General features: G+C 45.6%; 1 protein-coding gene across 1 annotated transcript; it reads left to right on the top strand.

Moving 5' to 3' along the window:
• Positions 1-6,581: 6,581 nt before the first annotated feature.
• Positions 6,582-9,360, top strand: SOX11 (SRY-box transcription factor 11). The gene has a single exon (XM_066597615.1). It carries the CDS (start codon positions 6,618-6,620, stop codon positions 7,797-7,799), a length of 1,182 nt encoding a protein of 393 aa, XP_066453712.1. The 5' UTR covers positions 6,582-6,617; the 3' UTR covers positions 7,800-9,360.
• Positions 9,361-11,022: the final 1,662 nt, after the last annotated feature.

Below are 11,022 nucleotides of genomic sequence, written 5' to 3'. Positions count from 1 at the left end.
TATATGTGCCGCTGTGAAGCAACAGCGCAGGCCGTTTATATTAAAAAAAAATATATAAAAAACGGAAGACTGCAGGAAAACGTGCGTGTGGTATGCTATCATGCGCAATACAATATCGCTGCCATCCGCGGTGATTGGCCGACTCCTCGCCAGTTCCACAGTTGTAAAACTACGCAGTCTTTTATGTGTACGGTGATCTCGACCTCATAATCATGTGACTATACGAAGCACTTGATTTTTAATGTGAAAAATGCTGTAAAAATCTGCAAACAAAAATGCAGTTACTGTAACCGACTGTTGTGTATAAACAACCCAAAAAATACTACAAAGTACCAGAAATAGGGGCAAAAAGAAAACACCCACAACAATACTGTAAATACATTTTTTTTTACCTAAAATGCATGAAGGTGCCTTTATCCAGGACGACAGTCGGCCACACTCACACACGTTTTCAGATAAATGGCGCTCAAAACCGCGGCATTTTATCACAATTTCGAGCGCGATTTTGAACGCATGGTACAGGGTTTCACAGCACTTTTAAATATACCCAACATTGTAAAAAACAGGCAAAAAAATAGAACATACAGCGCTCAAAAATTGTGGCATTAGAAATGCCGTGTTCGGGCGCAGGTCTGAGAGGCCTCATTGAAATCAATGGGAGTCCCGAGCGCAGCACTACCACCCAACTATCACTCCTGTGCTGCATGCAGAAAACTGAATGACGGGTTATTCTATGTGAACAGGCAGTTGTTCGTCTATGAATGACTGCCTGCTCACTGTGAATGCAGGTGGATGACAGGAATGACCCCCGACCCGCTCCGCCTCCATTCAATCAGCGATGCTCCTTCCAGGGTAAACGCACAAGAATGCTTACCGTTGGGTCGACCTATCAGGCGTCTGCTGTCCGACAGGTCGTCCTGTGTATAGGCACCCGTAAGGCGGCTTGAGACGAGCGTGTGCACAAATACGTGATGCTGAAGCGAGTGAATTTGCGCAGTGAACTAGGTTGATTTGCATGTGTGTTGGCACATTGTACTGTACTATTCGTGCACACAACGGTCCTGTTCACATCCGCATGCTACACCTCCACCGCCGCCCTGACTATAAGGGTTCGGTCACACGAGCGCATAAACGGCGCGTTTTTGCGCCCAATTGTATAAATGTGACCATCTAAGGCGTTGGTTTGCAATGTATTCGTTCACACGGGCGATTTTACGGCGCGTAAAAACGGCAACCCGAAAAAAAACCGGAACATACGCGACTAAAATACGCGCCAACGCATATTCGATGGCCGAAAAGATAGTTTGCAAAGTAGGAAAAAACGATAATATGCTTTCTAGCTCTGGTCGTGATCGCCGAAAAACTTTCTTTCCGGCGATTAAACGCTGCGCACGTGCGAACGTAAATACGCCTATGCTCGTGTGACCGCGCCCTAAAGACTATTCAGCCTAATGAGGTCCAGATGCGTTTCTTCTCTTTTTCACGTAATTGCGCAGCGTATTGCACATGTTTTTGTGTTTTGCGCACCTCCCATAGACTTGGAGCCCTTGATGCACAAATAAGCAGAAAAATAGTGCAGGTCCTCCTGCAACTTACCGCTCACCCCGCCGGCACCCGAATCTTTTGAGACGAGCGGGCAGGTACTCGCAAAAGGCACTACTCGCTCGAGTATTTGCCCTTAGTGAATACGCTCGCTCATCTCCAGTTGTGTTGCTTGCCTAAGACTTGAGGTCACATGACACTTGTGGTAATGTAGACGTAGCCTAAAGCCCTTTTCCATGGGCCAATGGTCATGAATGAAGCTTCATTAGAATGCTCGCTCACCTCCTCGTAGCTGTGGAATTAGGGCAGCAATAAGCAATGAATGAGCAAACCCTCGTTTGTCAGCTGATTGGTTTATGTGTGCCGCCAGAGAAGTAAGCCTGAGGGCTCTTTCATACGACTGTATGTGGTTTTACGCCGCCGTAAAAGCGTATGAATGAAAAATTGCCGAGATCGAGTACCGAATGTTAGCCTCGTATTTTCTGCCGTTCACACGGCGGCTGCGGTATCTTTTCCCAGCGTTGGACGCAACTAAACTCCCTCCCCCTCCATTTTTTCCCGCTATCATTGAAGTCAAAGGCAAAAGATAGGGCAAGCGTATAAAATCGGCGACCGAAAACGGTCATCAATATGCTAATTTTTTCGGCGCCCAGAAAATTGTTCATCTGAATGAATCCATTGGAATCCAATGCTTCAGCTGGTCGCCATTTTTGATACGACTAAATAGCTGCGTATATACGGTTGTGTGAATGAGGCCTGCCTCTCTGTAAGGGGGGGTAGGGGGGTCTCATATGAATGGATTCTAATTCCAGAATCCGCGACAGACTTTCCACGGCAAAACGCTGGCATGGAAAGGCATGTAGTTTCAGGTTTTCCTGTACACTTGCGGACACGAGTTTTGCTGCAGACTCTGCGCGGATGACCTCCATTGAAGTCAATGGATGCGTTCGAACCACAACCTATACGCAATTAACATTGCTTATGAGCTGCGGGCACCCACATCATCGCTATGCGAAGGCGTGGGAAATACGAATAACAAACAAAAAAACTGTAGTGCGCATAACCGCCTGTGAGTCACCGCGATCATTCGCAATATAGTTTAAACAGGTATGCACTGGGCCTCGGTCGGCAGAACGCCTTTAATGACTTTTAAATGCCCCACTACAGGCAGCTGTCAGTGTTTAGCGGTGCTAGCCGCTGTTAAACTCCCTCCCCCTCCCTTTTTCAGGCAGCTCCCATAGAAGTCTATGAGTCCTAGTGCGTTTTGCGGTCCACAGCTAGGTCTTGCCCTTTTAGCGCACAAATAAATTTTGGCATTAAAATAACGCGCTTATGTCCCATCTTTTGCGGTCTGATTTTTTGAGGTACGTCCAAAAATTGTTTGTCTGAAGGAATCCATAGGAAACAATTGGTTCTACTGCATGCCATTTTTTTTTTTTTACATGCCTACTTATGGTCAAAATAACGCTCATGTGTAAGAGGCCCCAGGGTGCATTCACGCGGTCCGGGAAAAGCAGAGTGATATCGCATGTGATTCTAGATGCGAGCGTGATGTGGTGTTGGTTAAAAAAAAACGTATCGCATCCATGTAGTTGCGATTTTCATGTTTTCAATGGTAAAAAATCCCATTGCCCTCGCAAATCATAAGGCATCCAGGAGTGATGGGATAAAAGATCCCATAGGAGATGATGTGGGATTCCTTATGGGAACCGCCAATAATGGGACAGGCAGCAATGCTTCAATGTATTATCAGATGCAACTTCTGGCCTTATTGTTATCGGATGACACACGGGGAACACCATAGGAGCAATGCAAACGGGTGAAAAATGGTGTGGAGCGAATTACGGAGGAGGATGGTAGCTGTGTGGAGCATTATGAAGGATGATGGGTGTTGGGTGAAGGACTGTGGGGGATGATGGGGGTTGGGTGAAGGACTGTGGGGGATGATGGGGGTTGGGTGAAGGACTGTGGAGGATGATGGGGGTTGTGTGGAGCATTATGAAGGATGATGGGTGTTGGGTGAAGGACTGTGGAGGATGATGGGAGTTGGGTGAAGGACTGTGGAGGATGATGGGGGTTGTGTGGAGCATTATGGAGGATGATAGGGGTTGTGTGGAGCATTATGGAGGATGGTGGGGGTTGTGTGGAGGATGATGGTGGTTGTGTCGAGCATTGTGGAGGATGATGAAGGTTGTGTGGAAGTTGATGGGGGTTGTTTGTAGCATTATGGAGGATGATTGGGGTTGTGTGGAGCATTATGGAGAAAGGTAGGGGTTGGGTGAAGGACTGTGGAGGATGATGAGGGTTGTGTGCAGCATTGTGGAGGATGATAGGGGTTGTGTGGAGCATTATGGAGGATGATGGGGGTTGGGTGAAGGACTGTGGAGGGTGATGAGGGTTGTGTGGAGCATTATGGAGGATGATAGGGGTTGTGTGAAGCATTATGGAGGATGGTGGGGGTTGTGTGGAGGATGATGGTGGTTGTGTCGAGCATTGTGGAGGATGATGAAGGTTGTGTGGAAGTTGATGGGGGTTGTTTGTAGCATTATGGAGGATGATTGGGGTTGTGTGGAGCATTATGGAGGAAGGTGGGGGTTGGGTGAAGGACTGTGGAGGATGATGGGGGTTGTGTGGAGCATTATGGAGGATGATAGGGCTTGTGTGGAGCATTATGGAGGATGGTGGGGGTTGTGTGGAGCATTATGGAGGATGGTGGGGGTTGTGTGGTGGATGATGGTGGTTGTGTCGAGCATTGTGGAGGATGATGGGGGTTGGTGAAGGACTGTGGAGGATGATGGGGGTTGTGTGGAGCATTATGGAGGATGATAGGGCTTGTGTGGAGCATTATGGAGGATGGTGGGGGTTGTGTGGAGCATTATGCAGGATGGTGGGGGTTGTGTGGTGGATGATGGTGGTTGTGTCGAGCATTGTGGAGGATGATGGGGGTTGTGTGGAGCATTATGGAGGATGATGGGGGTTGGGTGAAGGACTGTGGAGGATGATGGGGGTTGTGTGGAGCATTATGGAGGATGATAGGGGTTGTGTGGAGCATTATGGAGGATGGTGGGGGTTGTGTGGAGCATTATGGAGGATGGTGGGGGTTGTGTGGAGCATTATGCAGGATGGTGGGGGTTGTGTGGTGGATGATGGTGGTTGTGTCGAGCATTGTGGAGGATGATGGGGGTTGTGTGGAGCATTATGGAGGATGATGGGGGTTGGGTGAAGGACTGTGGAGGATGATGGGGGTTGTGTGGAGCATTATGGAGGATGATAGGGGTTGTGTGGAGCATTATGGAGGATGGTGGGGGTTGTGTGGAGCATTATGGAGGATGGTGGGGGTTGTGTGGAGCATTATGGAGGATGATGGGGGTTGTGTGGAGCATTATGGAGGATGGTGGGGGTTGTGTGGAGCATTATGGAGGATGGTGGGGGTTGTGTGGAGCATTATGGAGGATGATTGGGGTTGTGTGGTGGATGATGGTGGTTGTGTCGAGCATTGTGGAGGATGATGGGGGTTGTGTGGAAGTTGATGGGGTTGTTTGTAGCATTATGGAGGATGATTGGGGTTGTGTGGAGCATTATGGAGGATGATGGGGGTTGTGTGGAGGATGACAGGGGTTGTGTGCAGGATGATGGTGGTTGTGTGGAGGATGATGGGGGTTGTTTGTAGCATGATGGAGGATGATTGGGGTTGTGTGGAGCATTATGGAGGATGATGGGGGTTGTGTAGAGGATGACAGGGGTTTTGTGCAGGATGATGGGGGTTGTGTGGAGGATGATGGGGGTTGTTTGTAGCATGATGGAGGATGATTGGGGTTGTGTGGTGCATTATGGAGGATGATGGGGGTTGTGTAGAGGATGACAGGGGTTGTGTGGATGACGTGGGTTGTGTGGAGGATGACGTGGGTTGTGTGGAGGATGACGTGGGTTGTGTGGAGGATGACAGGGGTTGTGTGGAGGATGATGGGGGTTGTGTAGAGGATGACAGGGGTTGTGTGCAGGATGATGGTTGTTGTGTGGAGGATGATAGGGGTTGTGTGGAGGATGACGTGGGTTGTGTGGAGCATTATGGATAATGACGTGGGTTGTGTGGAGCATTATGGAGGATGATGGGGGTTGTGTGGAGGATGATGGGGGTTGTGTGGAGGATGATGGGGGTTGTGTGGAGGATGTCGCCCTGCATCATCAGTGTTTGTATATTTAATGAGCAGCCCAAGATAACTGTTCGTCTTCCCATATGGCCCACAGACCCCAATAGGTTGGACTCCCCCTGCAGGCTGTGATGGCTGCTGCACTCCCCAGCAGATACAGCTACAAGCAGCAGGCTGTGATTTCCCTTACTCTCCAGGCTGATGCTCTGCAGCTTCTGCACATTAACGGATTTACTACAGCTGTTGCCCTTAGCAACCAATCAGAGCGCAGCTTTCATTTTTCCCAATAGCAGGGGAATAGGAAACGAAAGCTGCGCTCTGATTGGTTGCTAAGGGCAACAAAAACCGTTTTTTTTTTTTCATTCAGACAAGCTCCCAGCCGTTATCGCATCCTAACGGCTCCTAATCTCCCACGTAGAGCCGGGAAAGCGAATTATCCCGCCTGACAGCCTTTATATGAACTGCCAGAGCTGCTGCTACTGCTGACCTGACAACGGTCCAAGCAGCGCGGAGAGGGTTAATTAACGCTCCCCAGCGCTTACTCTATATCGGACACGCCCACCCTTGGACCCTAAAGGCGAGAGGAGGGCAGGCTTTGCTAACGATTGGTCCGTCCAGAGGTGACGTAATGCATATGTATAGCTCTAACGAGCAGCGCCTATAGAAGGGGAGACGTGATGATGCCGCCACTCTGGTCCAAGCCGGCGTGCAGAGCGTTAATCCCAATCAGACGCTCTCCAGCGGTTAGGTTAGCCACGCCCATTTGGGAGATTTACCGTCCAATGGGGGAAAGGGGGCAAGGACGGGAGGGCGTGCCAGCGCGCTACGATTGGCGCTTGCCTCAGTGACGTCATGCCCACGACTAGCTCTAATAACTAGTACGGTGGGAAGTTGAGCAGAAGGAGCATTGCAGGCGGCATCACCATGGTGCAGCAAGTAGACAGCCTGGACCTGGACAGCAGCCACCCCACAGACACCGAGGAGGGAGAATTCATGGCTGGCAGCCCCGTAGCCCTTGATGAAAGTGACCCGGACTGGTGCAAAACGGCTACTGGCCACATCAAGCGCCCTATGAATGCATTTATGGTATGGTCCAAGATTGAAAGGAGAAAGATCATGGAGCAATCCCCGGACATGCACAACGCTGAGATCTCCAAGAGGCTGGGCAAGCGCTGGAAAATGCTCAATGACAGCGAGAAGATCCCCTTCATCAGGGAGGCGGAGAGACTCCGGCTCAAACACATGGCTGACTACCCTGACTATAAGTACAGACCCAGGAAAAAACCCAAGCTGGAGGCATCTGCCAAGCAAGCCTTGGGGCAATCTCCAGAGAAAAGCCCCAGTGGTGGCAATGGTGGCATCAAGAGCAGCAAAAACTCTTCCACCAGCACCTCCAAAAAATGTCCCTCTAAGCTGAAAACCAGCAAACCCGGGGCCAAGTCCCCACAGGAATACTCTGGGATGGAGGACTATGTGTTTGGCAATCTCAAGGTGAACAAGGCTGTTAAGTGTGTCTTCATGGATGAGGATGATGATGAGGAGGAGGAAGAAGAGGATGAGCTCCAGATAAGGATAAAGCAAGAAGAAGACGATGACCAACTGAGACAATACAATGTAGCCAAAGTGCCGGCTAGTCCTACCTTGAGCTCCTCAGCAGAGTCTACAGAAGGTGCCAGCATGTATGAGGAGGTGAGCCATGCCACCAGCCTCAATGCCAACCACACCGCCGCCACCAACAGTAGACTCTACTACAACTTCAAAAACATCACCAAACCCAGCACAGCACAACCCACCGTCACCCTGGCTCCATCCCGCATTGTGTCTTCTACTACTACCTCATCCTCCTCCTCCTCCAATGACAAAGATGATCTCCTGTTTGATCTGAGCTTAAACTTCTCACAAAACCCTCAGGCCACCGAGTTGGGCAACTGCAATTCAGGAAACCTTTCGCTCTCCTTAGTGGACAAAGACTTAGATTCTTGCAGCAGTGAGGGAAGTCTTGGTTCCCACTTTGAATTCCCAGATTACTGCACCCCAGAACTCAGCGAGATGATTGCAGGAGACTGGTTGGAAGCCAACTTTTCAGACTTGGTCTTTACCTACTGATTTTGTTTATTTTTTTTCATTTTTTTTTTTTTTTTGTTTTTTTTATTTTTGTAATTTTTTTGTATTAATATTTTTGGTGCGGGAGGGGAGGTTTGAAAAGACAGAAGAAAATGGGACCTTTTTAAAGACATGATGGGGGTTACTTTAATTTACACCCCCCCTTGCCTGTGATTTCTGGCTGTTCACTGTAAAGATTTGTGAAGAAGGAGGAGAACAAGAAGAAGGAGACAAAAAATGTTTGGGTTTCTTTTTATTGCCTTGATGATGATCAACGGTCTGGAAAATGTTGTGTAGAAATGTATATTTCTTGGCAGCTGAGCTGATTCTCAAGGGGGTCATTTGTGTATTTTATTATTTTTTTTTTTTTTACTATTCACATTTCAAATTTGAAAAAAAAAAACATACAAAAATGACTGACTTATTTGCAAAAACCTTTTTTTTTTTTTTTTTTTTGGAGGGAGAAAACTGATTCTTCTATGCATCTGATTTTTTAAAGCTGCAGGGAGCTGAAAAACAAAACTTAAAAACACACACACATAAAAAAGAAAAAAAACAAACAGGACAACCTAACTGTGAACTGATGATATCAATCAGGAGTTTTTACTTTTTTCTCAGATCAATGAAAAAAAAAAAAAAAATCAACAAAAAAAAAAAATAATGTATATGGTTTCACAATGTGATTTTAATTGCCAACTTTTTTTCTACCTTGTTCCCTTTAATACCTCCTTGAATTTCAGACAACCCAGACCTCAGTACAAAACACAAAAAAATAAAATAAGGTATTGAAACGTTTTTTGATACATGACAGACCTCAGTCTTTTTTAAAAATTAAAATATTTTCAGGCGTATTTTTGTACAGTTCAAAGAAAAGGGAACATTCCTGCTGTCATATTTTTTTTTTTTTACTTTTTTTTTTGTTGTTGTCGTTTTCAGTGAGACATTCAGGCACTTCCTATGTTTTTGTTTTTTTTATCTGTTTTTAGCATGCAAGTAAAATGTTGATTAAAATGATGTCCTGATCGAAAGGATTAAAATGGAAGAAAAAAAAAAAAATAATCCTTGCATCTAAAAAAAAAAAGTGATAAGAATAAGGCCTTGTGATTTAAAAAAAAAAAACACTTTTTTTTTGTACAGCTATAGTTCAGATTTGTCCGATATTTGTAGGTAAAGATTTATTGAAATGGTGACCTAGACCTCAGAGCTGTTAGCTTGAAGATTGTATATGTACTGTAATATAGTAGGATTCTATGTATATCATATGCTGTGATATGTGGATGGGGCCTGATAGAAAGTTATGAAACTGGATGCTGGATTTTTAAGCAGTAAAAAAAAAAAAAAATTAAAAAAAAACTAAAATTTTTTTTTAAAAGGCACATACTAAAAGGTTTCTAAAATGTGCAATATAATTCGAAACATTAATACAGACCATCTGCATATTTTATAGCAAATGATGGAAAAACAGACTTGTGCACTGTCTCGACATCATTGCCTGTTTTCCCCCCTAAAATGCTGAAAGTCTGTATCTTGATGATTTTAATAAATCAGCTGGAACTGATAGAAATTGCTTGTGGTGTCAGTGTGTTTGGAGGGGGATGAGTGGTGGGGGAGGGGTGAGTGCTGAATTCATGCATTTTCTTTAATTGTATCCAATTCATGTGCAATGTTGTATTTTTTTTGAAGGTGCATGATGAGCTGAACTGGGGGTCAGTTTTGAATTTGCTGCAAACATCTACTGCTTCTGTATATTCCAACCTTTCCCCATTGCATGTTGTATTGGAAGGGGGTGTGACGGAGCGTCCCTGGCTATATACTTCCCCTAATGGATGCAGCGAAAGTCCTATATGTATATACTGTGCAGCATTTGTTAAAAAATGAATGAGGGGCAGTTCAGATCTTAAGGGTGGCATTGCATGGCATTATTCTCCAAGTGCAGGGGGTGACATTGCATGATTCTATAAGGGAAGATCTTCGATATTATGTATGCAGATCTCTCCAAAGAGCATGCATGCTTTTGTTTAAGGGAGCTGCATGCTTCCACATCTGTGCAGTCTTTTTATTACCTGCTATGCACTAAAATGAGGTTAATATGTAGGATTTATTGTGCTAAAGGGTGACATCATGTCAGTCCCCATGTGCACGCTCTGTAGAGGGTGGGGGGTGTGACTGCTTGCACTAGCATGTTCAGCCACATGCATGTCCTATTCTCTATGCTTTTGCAGATGTGGGGGGAGGGAGGATTGTATTGGGGAGGAGGGCAGATTTCAGATTTATTTAGGTGAATTAGTCTACATTTGGGGGTGATTTATATTGTTGGGTTATATATGATATTGCATGATCTGTATAAGGGAAAGGGGTAAGTCTGGTTTAGAGCATGCTTCTAGTAATGTATGTTGCCACATAAAATATACATATTTGGACACCTAATACTAATATTATTGATTGTTGCTTTTTTTTTGTTATTGTTATGTATTATTGCATCTTTCATTTAATTGCAACTTTGTATAATCCAGAGCTTGCTAGACACAGTCAATGTGTGTGTCTGTATATATATATATATATATAATCTATCCTATAAATCGCACACCTATGTGTATATATAAACACACACCCATGTGTATAATATATGTTAAAAAAAATTCACACACCCATATATGCATATATAATATATAAATCACACACACATACATGTACTAAAGAACATGCAAACATGCCCGCCTTGAAGGTATAGGAGCATACTGGAGAGACATGCATGGCAGCAGGAGGAGGAGGAGGGGGGTGTTGGGCGTGCCTAAGTGATAAGACTCCAGACCCTGGGTTCATGCTTCAGTAACATGACACTGCTCAGTGCTTTGTATGCAGTCAGTGGAGGTATCCTGACTTGTGCTGTAACCCCCACCTCTCCATTCTCTACACATCTGCATTATTTCTCTGTCTGCACAGATCCATGAACCTCAGACTACATCTGCAGCTGCTATTGAAATACATAGACCAGGTCTTGGAATATTTAGTGTGATGAAGGGCTTTAATTATTTACATACATGGAGGAGGGAGGGGGGTGATGGTCTAGTGCACTGTAGAAAACCGACTCTTGGCTGGCTGGACTTGTGTGTAACACCATACAATGAATGTATTTAAAAGACGCCAGTCACTATGGAAGGGGATCCATTTACCCTGGTGACCTAACCTAAAGGTCTGTCTTATCTCAGTTGAATGCAATCTATTG

This window comes from Eleutherodactylus coqui, chromosome 1 (assembly GCF_035609145.1).
Source record: "Eleutherodactylus coqui strain aEleCoq1 chromosome 1, aEleCoq1.hap1, whole genome shotgun sequence".
NCBI lineage: Eukaryota > Metazoa > Chordata > Amphibia > Anura > Eleutherodactylidae > Eleutherodactylus > Eleutherodactylus coqui.
The sequence above is the reverse complement of the archived record's forward strand: the minus strand, read 5'-3'. Positions and strand labels throughout refer to the sequence as shown.

Coding starts and splice junctions, on each gene's coding strand:
- SOX11 (XM_066597615.1), top strand. CDS start 6,618: ATGGTGCAGCAAGTAGACAGCCTGGACCTGGACAGCAGCCACCCCACA.